The sequence below is a fragment of the Vigna umbellata genome, chromosome 4, assembly GCF_029865625.1.
Source record: "Vigna umbellata cultivar VRB3 chromosome 4, Vumbellata_1.0, whole genome shotgun sequence".
Lineage (NCBI taxonomy): Eukaryota > Viridiplantae > Streptophyta > Magnoliopsida > Fabales > Fabaceae > Vigna > Vigna umbellata.
The window spans coordinates 64,287,997-64,315,207 of NC_142168.1; the positions used below are offsets into that span (position 1 = coordinate 64,287,997).

At 33.3% G+C, this 27,211-nt stretch overlaps 1 protein-coding gene across 1 annotated transcript; it reads right to left on the minus strand.

Moving 5' to 3' along the window:
- Window positions 1-4,301: 4,301 nt before the first annotated feature.
- LOC124821385 (lysine-specific demethylase JMJ13) lies at window positions 4,302-10,618 on the minus strand. Its single transcript, XM_088114022.1, has 11 exons — window positions 10,188-10,618; window positions 8,706-9,048; window positions 7,927-8,083; window positions 7,615-7,834; window positions 7,446-7,499; window positions 7,287-7,366; window positions 6,899-7,176; window positions 6,377-6,772; window positions 5,693-6,105; window positions 5,291-5,572; window positions 4,302-5,130 (listed from the first exon to the last, which is right to left on the minus strand). The coding sequence occupies exons 1-11, from the start codon at window positions 10,188-10,190 to the stop codon at window positions 4,792-4,794; spliced, it is 2,565 nt and encodes an 854-aa protein (XP_087970148.1). The 5' UTR covers window positions 10,191-10,618; the 3' UTR covers window positions 4,302-4,791.
- Window positions 10,619-27,211: the final 16,593 nt, after the last annotated feature.

The window sequence follows — 27,211 nt, forward strand, 5'->3', positions numbered from 1 at the left end:
AGAAAAGATTAAATATTAATTCTATTTTATTTGAGAATATGGCTCGAAAATACCTCATTTAAGCTATATTTTTATTACACTCTAATTTATTTCATTAAAAGAAACTCTTAACTTTATAAAAACTCAAAAAACAACTTAAATATCAATAATTTTTAATTTGTTACCTTTTATTTTAATGATAATTTTTTAGTTTCATTATAATAAAATAAACATAGATTGTAGGCCTTCCATATATAATATATTATAATGTGAGATCCATTTAGTAAAACTTGTAAAAATTATTGGATTGGAGAGAAGAGTTAATTAAGGTGTAAAAAATACCTAGAAGGGCTAATTATGCGTAATTATGGAACTCAAGTGTTAAATATAGAAAAAGGAAAAGATATGTCAATATGTTTGTTTATACAAGTTCTTTTATAAGGATTTGTGAAAAAAATAAAATAAAAATTATCAAAGTAATGTGTAAACTAATTTTAAAAAAAGAACTATATGATATGATTATTTTACATTTTATTTCAACTTATAAGTTTATTTTATTTAATCTTTTACAGTTTTTCTTCTTAAAGTCACTGTAGAAAATCTAGTTCATACGAACCAATAACTTTATGAAAATAACTTTTATAAATAAAAATGGTAAAAAGACAATATATATTATATGTACATATTCAATTGATGTGAACAAATTTTAAAGTAGTTATCACACTAAAGTGGACATCTTTCAAAGATGTTTTTTCCTTTATCTTTGACGACGAAAAGATGCTTTCTGCCTGCCTTTATAATTCAACCTGATAAAAAATTGCTAAATGCGAGAATAAATGAAAAAAAAAATATAAACAAAATTAAATCGAATCCATACAAAAAGGGAAGAAGTATAAAGTGTGAACAAACAATGTTAAGTTTTCTGAGTAATTCTATTTTGGGCCAACACGAGTTCGTGTCATGTCTATCAAGAAGCCCGGTTTTTTTCTGTTGAACGTAAACTACTGTAGTTTCTTCTTGCACCACCATAAGTTTTTTCCTATACCTCCATTTAAATAAAATTTTATTTTTATATTTTCAGATTATACAATTTGAAAGTTACTTTAGGAAATTAAAAAAAAAAACTTTTAAATTATATAATCTAAAAGCCATTTTTACCTTCCAAGTTACATAATCCAGACAAAAGTAGAATTTTCTCTTACGTAATTTGAAAGTCATTTTTTTATTTTTAAATTACATAATTCCGCTTTTTTTTCTCAAATAAATTTTAACTTCTTTTATTATACTATCTAAAAATACATTTTTAAAGAAAAAAATAACTTCTAGGTATAATTAGAAGTCATGTTCAGCTTTCTGATTTTATGATTCAGAAATATTTTTCAATTTTATATTATACCAGTTGAAAATCATTTTTTATTTTGGATTGCATAATTTATAAAGCGTAAAATCGAAAATTTCTTATATAAGGTGCAGGAAGAAATATATGGTGGTGCAGAAAGAAGCGGCTGAATAAAGTTAAACTGGGTCCATGTATTGTGTGAACAAAAAACAAAAAAGTTGGTCAAAATTTCCGGCCATGTAAAAACAAAATATGAAAAGGTATTTTTGTCTTGCTTGATTTTTCCTTTAAAGTAAAACAAAATAATTCCAATAATTATGAATTCAACAAAAATGGAGAGGGGAAAATAAATAAAATGACATATGAATACAGTCATGCTAGTTTATATTTAAACATAACAAGAAAAAATGTAAATAAACAGACAATTTGGTGTGAAAAAAGATATATAGATATTAATAAAGTGTCTATTGATGTTATATAATTACCCTAAGAAAAGTGTGCCCGTTGCAACCTTGATGAATTTTCCTTATTATCCTATTTCTATATCCTTTTTTTATCTATTTCCTTTTCATGTGTGAACTTTTGAATTTCATATCTTTGATCGGTTGAGAACTATAAACTTTCTTTCCAACTAATGATTATGTTTTAATTTTTAGGTTTGCGTTTTATAAGTTCTCTGGAATATTCTTGTGTATAGGAGTTCAAGAGATATTATAATACTTTTCTTCCTTAACAGACTATATATCTTATTTGAAGTTAATTTATAAAGTTGAATATTTGTGTAGAAGATTTAAAGTTATAATTGTTTATTTAATTGATATTTTGTATTAGAGTTTAATAATATGTTTTTATCATGTAAAATTTTGATAATTTTGATTGTGGTTGGTGTTGAGGAACCAAATTGAATAAATTTAGTTTAGAGTTAGTGTGATGATTGAAATGGTATGAAAAGCACTAGAATCCATAAATAGGTTGTTAGCCATTATTATGTTTATATGTTTTTTTAGACTTAACGCTTGAGCGTGGAGTTAGTCGTTCTGGTTATGTTCAAACGTAACATTCAATGTATGTGCTCTCTATATAAATTACTTATTTGGTATGATATAGTTGTGTGAACGTGAACATGACATTAAGTTTTAGGCTGTTCTCATCCTCATGTTTATAGACTTTATTAACTATCATCATTTATAAAACTACAATTGGTGTATTCAAAGCACTTCGAATGAGTTAAATTTTACTTTTTAGTGGATATGTACTTAATACCAAAATTTCGAAAGGTATTAAGTTATAATATATTATCGTTATTTTCTCCCATATAAAATTCTTATACTATAAGATTTTCTTTGAGTCACAATTGTGGTTATGGTAATTTCTTTGATTGCCAGAGAGTTTTGACGTAGATTGTAGTGATAGCTAGAATAATTTTGTGTGATGATTTGTAATAACTTATAATGAGGAGTTATAAGTGATAACTATTATCACTGAATTTGGTAAGCAAGTAAATGATGTTGTGTTATCAGTAGCTTTAGATCGACTGAGAAAATTTTACATTTTATTTATTTCTTTTAAAAGATTTAGGACATATATGTATAAAAAGCAAAAAGGAAAAAATTAAGTTAATATTCGAGGGACTGGGACTATATATCTAAAGTAAGTGGTTAATGTACATGCTACGTTAGATATCAATGTTTCTATTTCTGCAGTAAAAAGTCTTACCGAATAAATACAGCTGCATATGTTAACTAATAACTATAGCCTGATGTGTTAAAAAAACTGATAAGCTAATACAAATTATATGAATAAATGGAAAGAAATGTAGCAACTAATTCTCAATCAAATTCTCCCCAAAAAAATAAAAATCTCATACAAACCATCATTACCTTCTTGGATACTCCTGTCTCATGAAGATTCTTAAAAGGGCATCTAAATACAAAATATAAGAGATTTAAATAATGGAACTAAAAAGAGTCGCAGTATATTGGAATTTGGATTTGGTTTTTAATACATAATGATTTAAAGTTTGGATATTATTTATGCGTATATAAAACTTGTATATTCAAAAATAAATTAAATGCCTAAGAGTTACTGATTTATCATCAAATGAAACCAGCTGACCAATATACCGAATTAAAGGAAATCTTTGGATCTTACAAAATAGTAATCTGAGAACATAAAGTTAAAGGATATAAAACATAGTTTGCTAAATATTTTAATAGCTTAAAAGTAATTATTATTTGTTTTATACATATTTGTCTTAATGCTTTGATTTAGTTTTTCTTAAAACATTCCTTGATAACAAGATAATATTGTTCACATTTGAATAAACATTACTGGAACAAAATACGAAAATAAAACGAAGAAAACATTCAAATGCCTTAAAACAAATATATTACTTAAACATTTTTATTACAGTTGTGCACCGGTGGCTATGGAACAGCTGGATACAAATAAAATAAATACCCTTTTCAGAAAATATGGTAATCGTTTTCTCACAAAAATAAGTTTGATTTTTCACAAAATTAGTATTTTTGGAAGAAGTTATCACTGTTTATATAGATCAATTAAACAAATTTTCCGGTTAAACAATTGTTACAGGTTCGAAGGTTAAATATGTAAAGTACTAAACAAAAGAAAGAAAAAAAGATGTTACATATAAAAATGTTATCTTATTTTATGTGAATAGTCTCAGAAACATGTGACCTCTGCCATAATAGAGCTACCTACCCACGACAACTTACTCCAATGGCGTGTTATTAAACCAAAAAGTACAATCATCATTCAATATCAAACTTTTTCATCAGCGGTTGATCTTGACAACTGGGCTAGGGAAAATTAGCAGTTATATAATCCACTAAATGTTTCCTGATAATTAGTAATGTGCTAAAGAATGGTAAATTACATCAAATGATTTCTTTCTCAGGTGATCATTAGTTACAAAAGACGATACCAAATTTGATCAGCACAACAAATTTGCAAGGTAGTATTGAGAGAAAATGAGAAATTTCCTTGAACTTTATTCAAGTAGTTCTAGGTACAAAGGACCTATTGCTACAAAAAGAATGGATTAACATCAGAAGGGGAAGCAGCTGATAGAATTTAATGAGAAAACAATGGAGACCACGTTCCTAACAAGACCTAAACAACAGGTGAGAAGAAAAATACAAATTTACATGGAAATAAATGTCGCTAACCCGATTTCTAAGTCCTAACTTTGCAAGTCAGGTTCACCAACCAAAGTTGGAAAAACACCTCGGCGTGAGAACCCAAAGGATCACCACCCGTGCAGATTCCAAATGTTGGCCTGCACAAAGAATGTAATTTCATATCCTAATACGTTAATATCTTGCCGCTGCTTCCTCCCTTAATCAATCATTTGGATTTAGTGTATTGTTAGAAAGCCCATAAGCTAAATGAAGTTAGCAAATTCAGACTCTTGATCGCGTTTCACAATCCTTTCGAGCCAACTTGAAACATCAATTCAATCTGCTCTCTAAGCCTAAAAACGAAGGGCCTCGGACTTTAAGGCGCTTTGGCTCAATCTCAATGGAAGGCGGTTCCCTAAATGTCTGTTGCTGCAAGAACCTATCTTTCCGGTGTTGGTGGTGATCTCGTTGCATACTTATTTCCTCGTTTCCTAACTTCTTATATCTTATCGAAATGGGAATGCCATTACCCCTTGCAAATCTGTCCCTGGAGGAGACTTGAACACGACTTTTATGGCTAACATGTTTGTAACTTAACTCCTGAGTTCTGAAATCCATTGGTTGATCACTCCTTCCTTCAGGAAGGACTTTCTTCAGCCGTTTTAGTCCCTGCTCATAGATTACAATATCATCATGGTCCATTCATATAGCATAATCTGATAATCCATTTAGGAAAGATGAAACACTGGGAATGTAAGCTGAGCGCTGAGTGATAAAATAGCAATGCAATGATATAAATGAATAAATAAACTAAATATTTGAAAAATACCTGCTGCTCAGTCTGCTTTGAAGACGTGACATCATTCATATTTCTCCTCTCTGCTTTCAGAGAAGAAGGGCGCTTTACCCTAAACATCTCTGAATCAGAATCACTCTCGTCCGCGATGGGCTTTGTATCAACTCTCTGAACAACACTCTGTGGTTTAATCGAGCTTTCATGGCACACAGCAGGGGATAACGAAGATTCACATGCACTGTTGGGTATTCTTTCACCAAAATCCTCAAAATCAACAATACCTCCTCCTAAATTGATATTTGTATGCCCTTCAGCCTGTTAGCAGAATAAATAATTAACGGAAAGTTTAGTTCCAGAATCAATAATAACCATTCAATAATCTCAATGGAATAATATGCAAGGTCAATATTCAAAAACTATATTCAGATGACTTACATTTTTGGGAGTAGAGAAGCTCTCAAGGGATTCAGAAAGAGTGGATGTGGCTGAAGAAAAGGAAACGTCAGACACCAATGGTATTTGATTTTCAGAGCAATGTACAAAGACAGATTGATTCTGTGTACTGTATTCTTGATTATTTGTTGAGTGCTCTGGAGTTGTATAAAATTCAACAACAGAATCAAGTTTTAGCTCACAATAAGGAATGTATCCATTTGCCTCGGCTCTCTGAAACATATTTGACAAAGGATATGCATACATGTTTTGACCACTATTGGTTTGCTTCCTTATCTCATGTGATATCCCATCTTCCTGCTCAAACATCTTGGCTGCGGCTTCCATATCCATAATATCCTCCCTCAAATAAAGTGTGTGTTTGCTCCCACAGGTGAAGTCAAGAGAATCAACATCTGAATTCTCAAAAATTAAAAACACAAAATGAGAATATTGTACCATAGAAAATGCATGTAATAATCAAGTAAAGAATTCATTGTGTCCATAATTTATTATTTAGTCCAGAAACAAGATAATATTTTTTTTCCTATTATAATCCCATAGGATATTAAAGAAACAATTTGAAATCCATGAGATTACCATATATGGTAAATGATATTAAGCAAAGCATGGGATCCAATAAACCAAACATACATCACATAGTAAATGATAATGAGCAAAGCTTACCGTGACGTAGGCATACAGGATGCATATGACAGTTGCAATCAACATAAGCTACGTAACAGTCACGTTTGCAAAGGCTACAGAGAATTGTGCCATGGGAATGAGAAGAGACGCTTATACAAGCCCTTGATTTCGTTAGAAACCATCGCGCGCAATGCTGGAATCGCATCAAGTTAACAAATGAAATCTTAATGCTATTATGAGAAAGAGAGTCTGAAGAGGGAAAATCCGAATCTTCAAGTTCCAAGCATGTACGGAGAAGCATTGCTTCTTTGCATAGAAGTTCTTCATGGGGCAGTAAAGGAACCCTGTTAAGAAGTGCATATCTTCTGCTAGCAATAGCCCCTAACGGAAACCAATCACCAATTGCAAAATTCACTGCTTCTCCACAATTGAAACCTACAATTGTAACCAATATTACACGGATCAGTTTTTAATTTATTTATTTCACAAGCAGTGAATAGGTGGGAGTAGAAGGTGCGATAGAATTCCTGGAACTACAAAATAGAAATGAGCAAATCTAACCATGACTGAAGCCAGCATGATATGCTCTAGGGAAAGTTATTATAAACTCCCCAGGCTTTTGAACGGCCTTGTAGACAGGAACTTCATGCTCTAACAAAATATTTGGTGGAAATAGAGTTGTTTTCCCCAGAAGAACATCAAATGCACCATCTTCCCCATCACTTGACAAAATATCATTAGTGTACACATGTTCTCTCACCACCCTTTCAAATTCCAAAGCTGCATGACCTGGAATACCGTACCATGTTTTGGATGCGCCACAGTGATGATAATTAATGCTGTCATAACAATGTAATATATTAATATCATTAAATAATCAACTAAAGAAGAAAGCCTTCAGTTGTGATAATGTTATTATGAACTTATTCTGAAAATAAGCAACATTTACCTGTACAAATAATGATCTTCCACATGCCAAGCAAACATGCTGAACAGCATTCCAATGTACAACATGGGCTCGGTTACTCCCTGAAATGAAAATCCAATATGAAGTCATGTAAAATGTATATTACAAAGATGACTTAACCGTTAAACGAAACTATCATACCGGAATTAATGTTTCCAAGAGCCGTAAACTTGATTTGGGCAACCTTGATAGTTTCTGAGATCATACAGAAGGAATAGTTGAATAAGTTATCTTTGTCACATATTCTACTCTTCTATAAAGAAAGAAAAGGATATCTAAACAAATAGGGATACACCAATAAAATTAACACCTTCAAATTCCATTTGCTGTTCCCAAGCTGGTCAATGGGAGAAGATGAAAAGGCACTGCCATCAACATCACATGCATATTCAACACTTTCCATCTTCCCACAACCAATTTCATTCCAAAACTCTTTTTCCAAGTATGTGGCAGGAAGGCATCCAGCACTGCAATATCTTCTAGCAAATACTTTGTTTGCCATTTTCTCAAAATCACGAAATGTATAATTTCTGTTTAAATTACAATTTATTAATCAAAAAGGCAATAACGCAATTATAAATTACATAATGTAAATATTAACATAATAAGTAGAGAAACCGACCTTCCACTCATAAAAAACGTGACTTTGTCTTCAGAATCCCATTCAGCAAGGCGAAGAGGCTGCACTCTAGTTGTAAACTTGAAACCTGCTTTCTCCTTCATTAATACAACCCCAGCAGGTACTGAAGCGCTCAAAGGAGAGATAATCTTGCATATACCTGGAATTTGTTACAAGATTCAAAAAGAAACAGCTAGGTCAGTTCTACTACTCAATTGGTTTCATCTATCCCCTCCCCAATATACAATATAATAGGAGGCTACTTCATTTCATCATCCTGAACCAATAACTTTTACAATCAAATTCGAAATAATCAATGACAATCCTCTCATTTAAACCAAAAGTTTCAAAAAAATACAAATATAGGATACTTCAGGAAATGAATAAAACTAGTGAGTATGACGCTAGATATATGATGACAAAAGATTGAGAGAAAAATCATTTAATTGATGTCTCCACACCATGACCTTAGTCAGACTTCTACATTCCATTTTGTTTAGAATCCTTTTAAAGTTTGAGGTACAGAAAGAATGATCATCCTTCAGTTAATCTTACATTTTGTATCCTCCTCACTCAATGAGTTTATCTTTTACATCACTAATGATCAATACCCTCTCAACAAAAACAAAAGCAGGATTTAAAGGGCAAGCACTGGAAAGCCCTGCCATGTCGTGAGTTTGTCAAAGCTACATACTGCTCACTAATATATAATATTAATCCAAAATACTAAAGTCAATACACACTAGAAGAAATAAAATATTCAAGAGACGAAAACTCAATACCATATTTAGAAGCTTCTGGAGCTATCTTTTGCAAATAAACCAAAGGATCCTCAAATTCCTCCTTTGTTGGAGAATACACAGGACACTCTGGAATTGTTTCAGTCCAGTCCAGGTCATTTGTATCAAACTTATCCACCTTTCGTTTGGAAAAGACATCAGCATTGCCATGCAATCTCATGCCACATGATGCTGAGTCTCTTAAAGCATCTCCTCCACTTCTGTTCATCATGTTAGCAATATTTGTTTGGGTAGCAGTGACAGATTGTGCACGCTGAAGCCTTTTACGCTTCAAAAATTCTAACCCATTCCTAACTTCCTTAGATAAAGTCACTCTTCTTTCCACCTGTATAACAAACAAATCACATTCAGGTTTTTAACAGTAAAATGCACACATGAAAACAAAAATTAAGTCACAATGATGTGAAAATAGATGGATAGTAATAAGAAATTAACAGACTGAAATATATGTTATGTAAGCATAACTGGATCGTTGAACTAAAGTGACAAAAGGCCATGCAAAGCATTGCCCCGTAAATCTTCAAATGAACCAAAAGAGTGTCAATCCAGCTTGAAACGAAGGAGTGAACGACTAAAGTTTGAACTCAAGCAAACTAGAACAATCCCAGGGCCGAAATTAATTCGAATTTCTACGGTATATTACCATTAGGGAGTCAATAACTAGAAGAGGGGTCGTTCGTTATGAGGCAACCAAAGTCGGGAACATTATCGAACAGGGTCATTCTGAGTCAAACATAAATCACCTCATTCTGAAAAGTATCCGCTAAGAAGGGAAAATTTGAGCAAAAATACCTTATCCCAATTTAGAACCACGCAAAGCAAAGAGTCAACAAAAACATTCTTACAGAAATTTTCAACAAATGCATGCGCTGAAATTTGAATAGTTTACTCCTCTCAACATCACTATTTCCACCTTAGGATAAACCAATTAAAAAAAAAAGTAGCTCTAATCACATAAATTTCAACACGAAAAGGGAAAGAAAAATATAAGCCAAGAAAATTATTAATCTCCTCTGTTAAACTTAATCTTCTAAAATACTATTCCAGAAACTGGTGAACAAAGAAAAAGAGAAAAACCGTGATGCTCTTTTTTCTATTCTACCAATGATCTTCAAAGAAGAACCATGTTTTACTTATTAGAGAAAAAACACCCACACTTACAAAATGCACCTTAAGCATCCCTCAAGAACATCAATTGTATATCACACTCTGAAGCCTAAACATGAAAAACAAGAACGAGGGGAAAATAAAAATATGACAAGGCGTGATTCGAAAAATTCATTATTCAAGCAAACAAAACAAAAGGAATCACATCTAAATTGTAAAATATCGTAACAATGTCCGAGATCTGAACGAAGAGCAGAAGAATATACATTATCAGGAGAGTTCCAAGCATCAGCGAATCAAAAACCAAATAAAAAGCCAATACAAAAAAAAATTCTGAATAAAACACGATTAGCCTACCATTTCATTACGAAGTCGCTCCCTGTAGGCCTCCGTCTTCGTTAACTTGTGCACAGAACAGCCAGGAAAAGCAATCACGATAAAAATCCGAATCTAAACCCTAAACAACGATCCAGAATGATGCAGATTAAGCGCGAGCCTCGAAGAACAACCAGGCTCGCCACATTCTCGAAGAACGTCGAATAGAACGCTAAAACCGCGTGACAGAGAGATCCAACGCCTCGTAGAAGCAACAAAAGCAAATTGAGAGAGAATGCCGACGCGAGAATAAGAAGACCGAAATCAGCTTCCTCTGGAAACGCCAAAAAAGGGACGCCGAAAACAAAAGCGGTTTTCCGGCGAACGGGAGAAGTTTTCCGGCTGGACCAGAAAACGGAGAGAAATAGTGGATGATGAAAGAGAGGGAGCGAATGCTTAGAAAACCGAAAAAGGGTAAGGAAGGGATAATTTATAGTTTTATACTCTAAAGCAATTATCTCTTTATTAGTTCAGGAAACCGCATAAAAAATATACTTTAATTATTCATTTTATTATTAAATAATAATTAAATTAAAAAAAGTTTGGGAAGTGGTGGTGTGGTTGTTATTAGGTGGTTCAACGAAAACAAAACGTGCCGTCCAAATTCGAAGACGCGTTTCGGTGTAAACGCGATTGAATGTTTCCCGTTCCGTGTATTGACGGAATCGCCGTTACTGTTAAGTGGGATTTATTTATTGGCGGGTACAGAATTGAAGAGCCGGTGATTACTACACTGTCGAGAAGGGTAATTTGGTAATTGTGTTAGGACGGTATTATCGATGAGGTCTCGTTCCTGCAGCGGTCAGATAAAAAGAAAGAGGCAGGAAGAAGGAATGATCACGTGAGATAAGATTGAAGTCAATTGTATATCGAACTTTGACATCGAACCGTTGATTTTCTTCGTCGTTTCCTTGCAACCGTCCAAAGTACGTGAACGCCATCGAATCAGAAATCTCCAGGGGCATGTGTACTTTTTCTGTTCAACGGCCGGCTTATACAGGATAACTCTCACCTACCTTACAGTTAGTTAAGCTCTAGAAGATGAAATGACGGGTTTGTCCTTGTTCAGTTAAGTCCCGTTGTCACATGAAGAAAGGTGTTTCAGGGTTTTTCCCATTAGATAGGAAATGAATTTGGTAAACAAGTCTAATAGGGTAATTGCGACCTGACATAATCAAAAGGGATAAAATGTGATATTATTAATGTAAGCAGAAGATACACATGATATATAAATAAGGGCTGATTTTTATGAACTTTTTATATATATAATATAAAGGTGAGTAGTATTCCATCCAACTAAGAGCAAATGGTCTCTTTCATTTAAAATCTTCATATTTGATATCAAAAAATTTTAACACAAACATTTTCATACAATATATAAAAATATGTATTGTTTTTTATGAATATATTAGTCAATTTTAAGAACAGCATTAAAATTGTCAACTTTTTTTTCAGAAAATATTTTAAAAGTAAAATTTTGTGTTTCTAATTTCAAGATGAATAAGTTGAGAAATGGTAGAAGATAATAATATTATACCATTTTTGTTTCAATCAGTATTTTAATATGTGATTTAATAATTTATAGGGAAAAATAATATTAAAATACAAAACTGGAAAATTTAAATAATGAATTTAAAAAGCGTGAAAAGAAATAAATAAATTTAATAAGATGTTATTCTTAGAATTTTAAAACTAGTCAAATATATTTAATGTAAAATATTAACTTTTAATTAATAGTAGTGACATGTAGGAGTGTACCAAAATTTGGTCAGAAATTCTCTCTCTTTCTCATTGGTGATATTTTTGTTAGGAAAAGTTGGGCTAATGATTAGAATTTCACAGTCAGCCAAATGAAACTGTACTATCCAACCAAGTGTAAAAACGGTTTGGGTTTATCATGTAATTTATAAAAAAATAGAAACTAAAAAGAAATTAATAAATTTACTAATTTTACCAACAGGAAATGACAAAAGATGTCTTTTATAAATAATTAAAGTGAGTGGCACGCAATAAATGCGGCAATGGGCACACGAAACCTGTTATTATTATTGACTGTGGGAGGCGAAGCTTCCCTGCTTTGCGTGTAAGCTCAGGTTGCGGATACTCGCTTAAAATAGCTGTGTCTGCTGTTGAAAGCAGGAAGGGTATTTCAGTCATGTTGCTGAGCCAGTTGGGTTTTCGTTGGAGGAGTGAGGGTAAAGATTCTGTTTCTGGAAAGTTTTTCAATTGACCAAAATGCCCAACTGAGAGTGCCAATTCACTTAAATACCTATGGCCATTGGGTGTGCTCACTTTGTGCTGTGACTTATAAAACAAAAAATAATGTCCTTTTCTTGGGGACCACACCACAACCAACCAGCCTTTGTCACAAGTAAAAAAAATTATGTGAAGGGGTTAATTTATTGCTTGAATAAGATGAATGGAGTATATGCTAATTAAAGTTACCAACATTTACATATTATTATTATTAAAAAAAAAGTTGTGAGGTGAGAGGCATTGGATATGGATTTGAATCCATATCTGTGATATGATGGGATGGGACCAGAGAGGAATTGGATTGGATAGGAGATAATTGAGGAGAGGCAGAGGAGTTATGATGCCACATTTATAAAGGGTAGCTACAAAAGTTAAATGAGGCAGCTAGCAGAAGATGATGATGACGATGGGTGAGCATCTAAGTGTTTAAGAAGGGGTAACTCTGAAGGTGTCTATTTCCAAAGCACCCGCGATATTGGAAGTTAAATCACCCAAAATGGGATGAATCACACTCTCATTGGAGAATTTAAGTGAGATGGACCAACTTCCTTCTTCCTCATAAAATAAAGACAAAAACCCCAAAATTAGGAAAACGATTATCTGTACCAAAAGACCCCACCTTCTTCCTTTAACTTACTTCCTTTCTTATCTACAACATATATATTCATGTTATCCGTTTGTATAAAAAAATGGGGCATATCTTCATCATTGACATGTTTAGAAAACAAATACAATAAAATAAAACATCAAAAAAATAAATAAATAACGAAATGATTAGAAACAGACACATTTGGATTAGGAGATGATGGTGTGACTGCAATATTTGAGCATTAAGAGGCACATGGATTATTCGGCAGGGCAGTATAGCAATATAGCAAAACCGTTGACAATACTTGGGTTGGGAGAAATTTAAAAACCAATTAATTGAATTGTTTTGATGAATAGAGAGAAAGACAAAAAGATTATGAAATTGTTGGATATTATTCTGTGGTTGAAGAGGAATGAATCTCTTGTGCACGCAAAAATGTTGTGGACAGATACGAAAATACGTGATGGGTTGATGAGGATAGTTGTACGCCGAAGCATTCCTTAATTACGAAGCAGATTTGACAGAAAAGAAAGAAGGTCTTATTAAGAACTGATCCATTTCCCACGCAACGTTGTTCTTTCTTTGGTTCAACCAAATACCAATTCTCTTGAAATGCAGCCAAAGTAAAAAAATAATCTTCCAAATATTCATAATCCAATAATCAATCATTCTGATCCTCTCTATGGGGCTATCTCACATTGCTTAGGTATCCTTAATATTTTAATAATTAACCATGAAGAAGAGAATAACTCCTTTCGGAAACAACTCATTCCTGCATCCTTATCACCAATAAATACATACTTTTTTTATTTTTTTTATTTCAAACTCTATCACGACCCTTTACTACCTACTATTCCCCGTCACACTCAAACAAACTACTCATTATTTAAGTTAGTTTAATTGGTTATTTAGTAGCTTCCGTTTGAGTTGACTCTAAAAACCTTCAGTTCCTTTTTTAGTTATTTCCATTAATAACATATTAACTATCTTTTTTTTTATGAAATATCTATCTTTGCTTAAATCTAAAATGTACTTTCAGTTTCTTCTGAATTTTCAGCCACCAACATGAAAAGGAAATGAGTTAACAAATCAACAACAACCAAACCATCAATTATTTAACCTAATATTTATATTGGAATCTAGTTGGTAGCGGTAGGTTTCCAGTGGAAGAAATTTTCAGTGACGTATCTACACCAAATAATAATGATGGGTTTGGTTCTAGAACATTGTTTTTAAACACCACATATCAAATTACCAACGATCACTGTTTCGAATTAAGTCCAACATCATCACTGTAAAATACCTACTCAGTCATTTTCTTTTAAAACTTTTAAATATAAATACCAATTATATATTCAACGCTGGTACTGAATTCAATCAGTAATGATCAATATTATATAAAGTAAAAAAATTAAAATTATATGGCATTGTTTAGTTTGAATTTATTAAAAAATAAATAAAATTCTACCACTAATCATTTTCTCTTCCCTTTTGTACATATATGTAAGAACCTTGATTTTTAGCAAAAGATAATTTCTGACATCCTCACCATTAATGCACGCCACATCATTTCTCAGCCAGTAAAACCCACTACCTAATCTGATCCCCTCCCTCTCTGTCGTACACGGAAAAGCCGCGCCCATCATTTTTCTGAAACATTAAAAATGTACCAAACCCTGCATGCACACACGCAACCTGTCGCGGGAGAAGCTTCCCATTTCAGAGTTGGTGTGCAGGTGTCAACTTGGGAGACGTTCGTTCGAACGAACGTGAGTTTAACACAACTAGAATTTTTGAAAACTCTCTCTCTCACCTGCATCATTCATCTTCTTCCTCAGAACCCAACCTTTCGTTTTCTCCAACTTCTCTCTAGAAGCCCTCACCTTCTCTTTACTGTAACTCATCACCTTCTTCTCCGATCACGTTTCAGAACCGTAGGAACGTTCCTGGCACCGTGAGCTTCAATCCGACCCGAACAGATCCTAGTTCTGTAACCGGTAAGTCACTCGACTCTGGACGTTGATCTGAACGTTTGTTCTGTAGTACATGCAAACTAAGATTCAGTGGCATGCATGGGTTATAGGTCTGAGTTGTTTCTGATTTCTGGTGTTTTAGATTAAGTGAAAGTTGTCGAGCGAAACCTGAGGGTAGGACGCTGTTAGAGGTCGGACAAAACCTTACTTTTCGGGAGTACACTGCTATCCAGGTAAGGGAAGCTTATTAAATTTAATTCGTATGTTTGTCTTGTACTGTATGAACATTATGTGTGTCGCATGAAGTATGAACTGTGTTATCTGATTGTTGGTATATGATCATAAGTATGAAGTGTATATTGGTTGAGTATGCATGGTCGAACGTTGTTGTACTGCATGAACATGGTATAGGTTGGTTGAAATGTATGATATGAGTGATACGTGTGAATATGAAATATACCTGCTTAGAAGTAGTGAACGTAAGTGAAACTTGAATATCAAATTCCCTATGATAACGTGTGTCCGACATTAAACGGTTCTCGACCGTTTGGTGTTCCAGTAAACTTCTTTGAAATGGAATACTTTCCTTTGGGAAGGATTCTGGTCGAGCATGAGTTATGTAGGTCTTTTACTTAGAGCTCAAAATGAGCAGTGTCGATCTTACACATAGTAATCGTATTGGGTAGTGCTCGGTCTTACACCAAGCGCTCTTACTCTTTTCTTGAAAAATCCTTGAAATACAGATCATTCATCTGTGTCGACCGTCAATGTCGAGCATCCTCGTAATACAGATCATTCATCTGTGTCGACCGTCAATGTCGAGCATCCTCGTAATACAGATCCTTCATCTGTGTCGACCGACAGTGTCGAGCCCCTTGATTATACCGATCATCCATCTGTATCGACGACATTGTCGAGCACCCTTCGTAATACAGATCATTCATCTGTGTCGACCGACAGTGTCGAGCACCCTCCTTAATACAGATCATTCATCTGTGTCGACCGACAGTGTCGAGCACTCGTTCTCGGTCGTCCTCGTTATAAAGAGGGCTGAAAGTTCAATATTTACGTACTCGGACTGAAAGACAAAAATGAGAATAAAAGTGAAAGGTTTTGAATGACGAACATAATATGAGATGATTAAATGGTTATGATTGTTGTACGAGCGTTCCAGGGAGGAACGACTCACACATGTTGAATGTGGAATTTGGTAAAGTATGACTGTGGGCATGCTAATGTTGGCTTGGTCCATCCTGATATTCCGTGACACTCGTCTTCACGTAGAGGAGAGTGGTTCATGTGTGGGAATGGCAGGAGGTCCTTAGTCCATAAGTTAACATGGGCGACGTAAGAAACGGACTAACCTCGAGTGGCAGCTGTCGAGTGTAATACAGTTACTACACCACTCGGGTGCAAGGACGCCTGTAGCTACACAGATTCATACAGTCCGGACGATCAGTCTAGTATCAGGAATTGATTTGAGTTAATGGATTGATTTAATTATATGTTGTGAAATATTTAATATGTTGATGTACTATGAAATGAATGATTTTACTTGAATTAAATTCAATAAGCTTACCCTGTGTCCTCTTCTTTGTGTTGTCGATTGTCTTTGTACGTCCGTCTTGTCCTTGCGATGATCATTCATGTGGATGGGAGCAGATGGAAGTGAGCTGCTGGAAGAGGCGCTGGCGGAAGAAATTTCGGAAGATGTCGATCCGGTTGAAGTAGTGATTAAGGTCGAGCCCTAGAGTGCTCGACATGTGGTAGCTGTTAGTATTTTTGTTTAGTCTTAGAATTTGTATACCGTCGGCTACATTACATTTTGTATCTTAAGCCGTTCGACGTTTTGGACCTCGTATCTTTTTGTAAAGACTGCACTGTTTTAATGATTAATGTAATTAATTCTGATTATGGTTATCACTATATTTTGGGATGTTACAATATACATTGAAAAAAATTTAATTATTAAATATTCATTACTAATTATTTGTAAAGTTAAATTTTAATATTTTATATTTTTAAAATAAATGTCTATTTTACAAGAAAAATTCAATTATTTATCCAATTAAAATTTTACAATATCTTAATTATTATTCTAACTAAACAAAACTTTATAAAAAATTAAGATAGTTCAATTAACAATTCAAATATCATACATTTTAATTTTTCAAGGTATGAAAATATTTTATCCGAACTCAATCTTGAGTTAATGATAATCATGATATTAATTTCAAAGTTGATTGGATATAAGAGAAACTTTCAATTAACTTACATTAAGTTTTAAGTAAAAATATTGTTTGCGCCAATTATTTTTTTCTTTTAAAAGTATTCGTTTGGTTAACTCTTTTCTTTTTTTCAAGTAAAATACTTTTTTTTCTTAAATAATGTGTTTTAGCACCCTCCTTTAACCATTATTGGTGGCAGAATAATTCTTTCATATTTTTAACACAATTAAATTGTAGAAACTCAAACTTCTTCTTAAACTAAAATAACTTTAGCTTTGGATTATATGTCTAACACGTTCTTAATTATATTATATTAATAACATTTTTGTTATGGATAAATATTAAAGTCAAACACCTAATTTGACTATCTATAGAATAATTTAACAACTTATTAATACGACTACCTTATCATTCTTTACATATATTATTGTAACCTATTGTCTATTTTATTTATTTTTATTATATAATATAAGGTCAAAAGGTTTGTATATGGTTAACTTGAGATTCTAAAAAATGTAATGATTAAAAATTTATGCGAATGTGTTTAAATGTTTTAAATGTAATAATTAAAAATTTATACAAATGTGTTTAAATGTTCTAAATAAAAAATAAAAGTTATAATTTAAATATTTATTTTATCATAAGAGATTTTAAAAAAATTAAAATTTGAAGATTAAAAAATTTGGATTTTTTTTTGCTTAGAAAAAAATAGTAAATGTTTCGGGTAAGGGGTTGAGGTCTCATACTCAAAGCACTCCAAGCTGACCTGAAGACTGGACGAGCTCCTTAATGATCTTCATCATCTGAGTTACGTTGCTCGCTCTCTCTCCTCCTTATCCAAGTTGTGTGAGAGGGTACTTGTCAAAGCCACTCTGACGCTCCTCAACCCCTTACCCAAAACATTTTGGCGTTCACCATGGACCGAGCGACATCCCTTATAATCGCAAGGAACCAGATGAGTGGCACAGTGAAAAACAATCACCCAATTGTTCAGCCCTAATACTCTTGTGCTTAACACTAACCTAATGGTCTTGCACAACTTCGTGCATAACAACTTGCTACATGACTGAGCGTTGTGTGTTTGTTCAAGCCTTGAAGCGTGGCCAATTATCTTGGACGTTCAGCCTGATCATAGCCTAATATGGCTATAGTTTTAATTTGTCAGCTCGATATGGTGTTTCATCGTCTTTGTCTGGTTAAGAATCAACAACGAGATCTAGCGATTTTGTCTTCAACAACACGACTTACCCTAAGTTATCTCTGGCCTTGAGCTTTCCTCCCGTTTGGCACCCACCGGACGATTTGCCCTCAAGTCTTGGTTATTCGAGCATCAACCACTCAGCCTTAACATCGCAGTTTCATCCAAAGCCCTAGCCGGGTCCAATACGTACAAACTTGACTTGTGTGGGATTATGACAACATGATCATCTAGGTTTTCGCCTATCTTCATTCTACATTTCCTTCCCATTTGGTCTAAAAAACTATACGTGATTGCAATCCTCATACGTACGACATCGCGACAAGGAGCATGCCTAGCCTTGAGTGGTTATCCTCTCTCGCGCTCTATCTCTCTTTCTCCTTATTCTCTCTCGCTCCGTCACTGCATGCCAATTTGCGCTCGTGCAAGACTTCAAGGATGACCCATAACCCTCGTCTCTGATAATGAATGCATCCTTAAAGGATCCCAAATCCACACTACCCCATTTGCAACAACTCCTTCACTAGAAGAGAAGAAAGTTGTAGTTTGTGATATCCATGTTGAAAAGATGTGCCCTTAATTACAAGTTGTAGAGGACAAAGAACACCAGTAGTAATAATAAAAACGCCAACTTCTCTAACAGAAGAAGAACTTCAAGATTAACCAGACCAGAGTTCGAGAGGAGGATGAGGACTTTCAAATACTAAGTATCAAGCCTAGAAGGGAATACAGTTGTCATCCAATGTTGTAGTCGAGCAACTTCCTTTAGCTTGAACCATTCATTCTTCCTAGTAAAGTATACAAGGAGGAGGGGTCACCCATTATCTTCAAGCTAAACAGGAGATTGGCTATGTTCCCATGGTTACCTCATGCGAGGGGATGACTTTGACCATATCTTACTCGAGAAAGAGTAAAAGAGCGACTCTGGATGGACCCCTGATATTTGCCTGGTTGTCTTACGCCATTGGAATGATCTCACTCTTTTATGGTACTTTCTTGCCTAACATAAGGATCGTGTTCCTTCTCAGAGCTACATGTCTATTTGTCTTTCGATTAATGTTGGTGATAAGGTTGGTGTTACTTCTAGCTACCACTGCACATATTGCTGAGGCCATTCATGCTTGGCACCTGACTCAAAGGATTACAGAAAATCAGTTCTCTTTTTCTGTCGACTATAATTACCAATAACTTCAACAATTCAACTTGTTAGCCTCGTCTTACCAATAGCCCCCATCCAGTATGGTTGAGCTTTCCTTTCTAACCTTATCTTGATCAATGAAAGCGTTAGCATGAGGTGGCACCAACAGCTCGTTTGTGTTCGAACATCACCCAAGCCGTCATGTTTGCCTTTAAGTTCTTTTTTCGTTCAATTCGACCAAACGATCTTTAAGCTCCCGGTTCAAACAACAACAATATTCGATCGTGATGTGGTGAACTCTAACATCAAGTTATGGTTGCTTAGTCTGCCTCCTCACCCACATCAGTGTAGTCTGATACCTGCTGGCCTCAACAATCAACTACATGGCTCGTTGCAGGGCATGGATCCTATCTTTGATCATCAGAACGGGGTGGCCTTTGTTTCGACACACCATGCACCTGATTTCCATCGGGACCATTAAGCATAGCCACCGCTCGGCATGACCAAAAGGTTGAAGCCTTGGTATCAAACCATCTTCGGCTTCCTCTCCAGGTCTTGGTCAAAGAGGCAGTGGGTATAGCCCAAACAGACCTTGGCCTCTCTCCCGCTTGTGAGTTGGACCGCGTATGTTCAACCTTATCAAGCTTTAATGGCTTGACTCTTATTCAAATCTCAACTGCGTTGGAGGACACTAAGCACCTACAGCTTACCCGTGACACATCCTAATGTGGCTTTTTTATTTTGGCTTTCAAACGTTTAACCAAAGATTGAATGGTCTCGCTTGCTTAGCCATCCGGCCTGTTAGAAATAAGGAGGCTTGTTTCTCAACACCAAGAGGGAGGGTGAATTGGTGTTTTATAAAAACTTAAACTTTTTAAATCTTTTTGAGAAATTAGAATGATCTTTAAACTTTATTGTGTTGTAAGTAAATGCGCATGCAAAGAAAGTAAAGAGATAAGGAAAGAAAATCAAAATCAAGATTTTTATCCTGGTTTGGTCTCAATGCCTACATCCAGTCACTGTCCCAATCAACCTTAGATTGGAGAGTATTTCACTATAATGATCAGAGTACTACAACAAAGGTTTTACAAAGCTCTCTCAAATGCAAACACCTTCCAAACTCAATCAAATATAGAAACAGAATACACCTGCACACACATAACCACTTGTCCCTGTTGCAGAAACCCTTTGAGAATCCCTTATCAAAGTCCAAGAGCTCCTCACTCTTCTTCCTGACGCACACGTTCAGGGAAACAACAAATCGAAGATTGCAAAAACTTCTTCTGATCAATTCAGATACACCTGCAGTAGTGCTAATGTGATCAGCAAATGTAATCCACGAAAATGCTTCTCAAGAATGCTTCAAGATTCTTCAAATTCTTCGCGTTCTTGATTCTTGGAGCGTGTGTGCAACCTGTAAAACCTTTTCTCACAAAGAATATCAGATATGACAATTTGCAAAATGATCAAACGTAACAGTATTACAAGCAATGCGTCAATATATAGTTTTTATCAGTTCAGACGCAAAAACAATCGATTACGTTATTTATGTAATCGGTTACATTAAACCAGATGTAACAGTATTACAACAAACCCAGCTCTTTAATTGAATGCTCAATTAATGTAATCGATTTGCGATTAGTGATGGTCAAACATATTTAAAAATATGATCGTTAAAGCAGTTATGACTAACATGAAATCAGTTTTCAAAACTTAACAGACTTAATTAAATACACAACTCACATAATCGATTAAGCTTAGCACTTAAACACATTTGAAAACTTTTCTTCTCAAAAACTTATCACAACATATTTGAAAAAGATATATGCAAACACACGAGTTTTAATCGATTTAACAACTAATGTAATCGATTCAAACTAGCTGCTTTGCCACAGTTCAAAACATTGCTTGTGGTTTTCATTACACAGAAACATACAGTGTGCATACATAGATATAATCACATCATAATCACAATAGTATGCATAACCAACACAATATGTCCAACATATGCATTTATCACAATATGTGCATATAACACAATAAGCATGTACATATTCCACATATGTATAACACAACACAAAAACTCTTTTTTGTTGTGACATGACAACATGCATGTGTTGTTGCTTATTAATGTGTTGTCATCATAAAAAACAACATAATAGGGATTGAGTTGAGCTATCACATTGCTTCTCTTATCAACACGGCCTTATAGCCTAAGCTATTTTGATATTAATTGTCTAATATCGTAAATGCATTAGTCTTATTGGCTACACTTTTTCTAACCGTTCAAATTGGAATTGCTATTTTTCTTTTGTGTAGATGACAGGACCATGCATATAAACCATTTGGCAAACTTTGAGCAACCAGTCAGTGAGGAGTGTCCTCACACCGGATCATATTTTCCTTCAAGCCTAGGGAATGTTACAAAAGAACTGCTAGAGCTCGCCAACTAGTGAGGAGCATCCTCCCACTAGATCATATTTTCCTTTAAGCCTAAGGAATGTTCCAAGAGAACCCCTAGAGCTCGTCAGCCGGTGAGGAGTGACCTCCCACCGAATTATATCTTCCTTTAAGTTGTTCCCAGTGAACTCCTAGAACTCATCGATAAAAAAAATAGAGAAAGTGAGGAACGAAAGACTTAAAGCACATCGAAAACATACTCTCTAATACAACGCGAACGACCTCTCTCAAGTTCACAATAATCACTTCGCACATTATATCGTGCTTGGACTTGAGGGGCTTGTGTATTGTATGACCACCCGGTCGGCCAAGGACCAGACGGTCGACCATCCAACAAGGAAATGACCGACAGGTCCAAAGCAATCATTAATTGATAATTAATCTGAGCAATAACAATTATTAATGGACAATCAATGAGAATAATAGTCATTAATTGAAAATAGAGAAACTGAGGAACGGATACTTAAAGCGCACCGAAAACATAGTCCCTAATACAATGCGAACGACCTCTCTCAAGTTCACAATAATCCCTTTCCATTATATCGTGCTCAGACTTGGGGGGCTTGTGTACTGTATGACCACCAGGTCGGCCAAGGACCAGACGGTTGACCATCCAGCAAGAAAATGACCGACTAGTCTAGAATAATCATTAATTAATAATTAATCTGAACAATAACAACTATTAATAGGCAGTTAATGAGAATAATAGTCATTGATTGAAAATTAATAGGAATAATGAAAGTCATTTAGACTTAATGATAAGCTCATTATAATATTTATAATATATTTGACGAGGGAGGTGTTAATTAATTATGATCACTCATCTTTCTTACAATATTATTACGAAAAGTCACTAACTTGAGCGTGTTAGAGTGTCTTTGACATGTACCTTCTCACAAGGCTTGGACAAGGAGGAGAGAGAGAGCGAACAACGTAACTCAGATGATGGAGAATCATTAAGAAGCTCATTCGGTCTTAAGGACACTTAGAGTGCGTTAAGTAGGGGATCTCAATCTCTTATCCGAAATAGTAAACATGAAAAATGACTCATTAGTATTTAGGGTTTTTATTAAGAAAGTTTGGAGTAAGATATATTAGAGATGTTATAGAATATAAAGAAAAAATATAGTAAGTTTTTGGAGAGAGAAGTATAAAAATAAAAAGTATCAAATATTAAAGTTAAAGTAATAATATAGGAAATAGAATAACATGTTTATGGTTTTTTAATTTTTAGTAAAAATTAGAATTAGTTTTTTCTTTTTTTTTGAAATTTTGACTTAATTTAGTATATCAACTTTAAAAATATGTAGAATTTAGTTCTTTTAATCAATTTTTTAAAATTATCACGTTTCAAATTTATTTCATCATAACATTTAGGTTGTTTATACTATTTAATATAATTTTTTTTTCTCAATTTAAGTTGGGAAACACATTTAAAATATTAAATAATTTAATAAATGTTTAAAAAAATTAAATTTATATTGTTTTAAATGTGAGCGTGATATATGATTAAAGTAATCTAAATATGAAAATGGATTAATTCTATTTTTTAAAAGTTAAAGTATAAAAATATATTTAACTTTCTTTTATTATTTTGATTTAAGTTTCAGGTGTTGATTTATTAGTGATATTACGAATTGTGAGATTGACGTGGCATTAGATTATTTTGATTTTAATTGGTTATATGAAATGAGAAGTGAGAGGCTTTGTTAGGATATTATATACAATGTGAGTTACTGCTTATTACAGTTTTATATATATTCAAGTATAAAGTTTGCATACATTTGGTATATTTAAATAGGGTTTGCTAAAGCGCGTACGCTTGTTTTTCAGTTGGTACATTTTAGTAATGTGTAGTGGGTTTAATAGATAAAAATACCCTTATATATCATGGATTCTAAGTTTTAAGATTAAGAAACCCTTACTCACCTCTCTCATTCCTCTCAACCCTTTCTATTTCATCTCTCTCACTCCAACCTCTGTCATCCCTACTGTAGCCCCAATTGAAAAAATCAGAAACTGTAACCCCAATTAAAAAAATCAGAAACACTTGCCGTTAAACAATTTGCCTTGGTAAAGAGTTGAGTCATTGACATATTCACCTTCAGGCAAAGGTTCATTCAAGATCTCTTCAATTTCACCATCTTCATTAACCTCTCTAATTTCAGCATCTACATATGTTCGAATCATCATCTCTAGAAAAACCCTCCAAGCCAATTACCAATTCCTTCGGATGAATTATTTGTGAAAATTAGATAAAATTATATACTACAAAAATTATAAAATAAAAACTCATTATAAAATCATTTTTTGTAAGAAATTGTTTAACAGCAAGTATTTTTGATTTTTTTCAGGTCAATTACCAATTCCTTTATACTTGTGAAAATTGGATAAAATTAGATAAGATAAAAATTATAAAATGAAAACTCATTATAAAATCATTTTTTGTAAGATTGTTTAACGGCAAGTGTTTCTGATTTTTTGAATTGGGGCTATAGTAGGGATGACAGAGAAAAGGTTGGAGTGAGAGAGATGAAAAAGAAAATGTTGAGAAGAATGAGAGAGGTTAGTAAGGGTTTGGGGGTTTCTTTTTTTTTTAGTTTTGAGAATGAAAATTATTAAAATACCCTTAACCTTAAAACTTAAAATCCATAATATATAAGGATATTTTTTCTACTAAAATCCAGTACACATTGCTAAAATGTACCAACTCAAAGACAGGCATAGCAAACCCCTGTAAAATATATTGCGGTTTTTTATTATTTTAATGGATTTTGGTTCTAGTTTTATTATGGTATTAACGGTAATGTTAATGATTGTTTTTGTTTAACTAAATGATGAATGAAATTATTGTCGGGATTTCGGGCTTAGTGGTTTGGTACGGTAGTGTTTATGAAAAAAAAACGTTTTCATAATATATTACGTATTTATAAAATATTATTGTTAATATATTATGTATATAGAAGATTACGATGATATTGTAATATATTATGTATGTGAAAATTAAACATAGATATAGGAATAAAATTAGTGTGATTTTATTTAAAATTGGATATATTTTGCTTTATTTTATTTGTTTGGAATCGTTACAAAACATTATTTAGTATGATTGTGATATGTTAACATGCATTTGTTTGAAAAAGTAAATGTATGTATGTGTAGGTAATTCAGGAAAATGTGATGAAGGGTAACTTTAGTGTATTTTGTTGGAACTTTCAAAATGAAAAGTGATATATACACATTTTGTTCAAACTCTTAAGAAGTGTAATGGAAAGTTGTATACTTCGTCAGGATTTTCGGAAAGAGTAATAGAAAGTTGAATATTTCGCCAAGACTCATTAGAAAAGTAAGCGAAGCGATTATTGATAAGCTGCTTGCAACAATTACAAATCGGCTCCTGCTGTTGAGTTTCGTTGGTGGTTGTATTATTTGCGGTGATAACTGTTTTGAATCTGTGATGATATTTTTAAATGATTTGTTTCAAAAAAATAGGTTTTAAGGATAGTTGACAATTGATGAAATTGAATGGTGATGTGAGATGCTAGAATTAAGAAATGTTTAAGTGAGTGGTTATATTATGATTCATGTATATTCTTGTTATGATGTTTGAATGTTTTTATGTTAGTTCATCATTGCATTACTGATTTCCATATATGACGATTATATTTTATACATAAGCATATGATGATACATATATTGAGGAAGATATACAATAATAAGGAGAATAATCAATATCGAAAAACATTTGAAATGTTTAGAATTAGGGTTTTCATTTTTAATAAAGTCTATTTTATACTTTCGTTTTCAATAAAAATTCTTTTAATTATATATTTTGTGTTACTTATTATTAATTTATTTTAGTTTTTACCTAAAAATTTGCCAATTTGAATTAATTTTGTAAAATAAGAAACTTTGTTTTTTCTCTTAGTTTTTTCTAATAACTTACCAATCTAGTATGTTTTATATATATATATATATATATATATATATATATATATATATATATATATATATATATATGTATGTATGTAAGAGTGAAATGAGCCTAATGGATTAAAGTAACTTATTTCAAGATAAGTGTTACATTTCGAGACTCGTCTATAATCTAAAAAATCATTCTTCTCTTAGAAAGGATTAAACTCTCAACAACAAATTAGAATATGTAAAAATATTGTATTCATTTTTTTCTTATCAATTTGATAATATTCAATTTTATTCATGTGAACTAACAAAAATTATTTTTATAATGTCACCAATTCAATGTTAGAATCTAGAAAAACCAACTTAAAAAATGATGTCGGCCCCATTGAAACCGACATTCAAATCAAATTTGATGTTGGTTCCCTCTATAACAAATATCAATTGACATTGGCATGTCCTAAAACTGACGCCAAAAGGATTTATGATGCCGATCATATTTCGTCTGACGTCAAACTCGCTTTAAAAACATAAAAGAAATAGTGTGAGACCATTTTGGCGAAATATTTTCACTATTCTTTTTATCTTTCTTGTTTATACGAAAGCTCTTATAGCAATGAAACTTATCTTCAACCCATTTCACTTCATGTTAATGTTGTGATGGTCGTTTGGACTCGAACTTCCATTCTCTTCTATTTGAATTTCGTAAAGATTGGTGCTTTCTCATCTTCTTTTTCACTTTTACAATAGTAAAAAATTGATCTATTACTGCGCACATTATGCATCGGTAAACCAGAACCCGAAGCATAATATTCCGCGGTGGCATTTTTGAAATTATATCGACAGTATAGGCCTCGGTTGCAATAGAACTGCGACCGTATAAGAACCGTGGCCTATAGTCCCTACAAAATTCTGACATTCCTACCCAAGTTAGTTTGAAATAAATTGAAGTCAGACTGTTAGGGAATAGGCCTCAGTTTTGGGGAGAACCGCAACCTATTGTCCCTGCAAAATTCTGACATTCCCACCTAAGTCAGTCTGAAAAATTTTTGAGGTCAGACCGTCAGCGAATAGGCCTCGGTTCTGGGGGGAACCGCGGTCTATTGTCCGTGCAAAATTTTGAAATTCCCGCCAAAGCAGTCCTGAAATAAATTTTGAAGTCAGACCGTTAGAGAATAGGCCTCGGTTCTGGGGGAATCGCGACCTATTCCCTGATCTAACAAATTTTAAATATTTAAGAGAATAG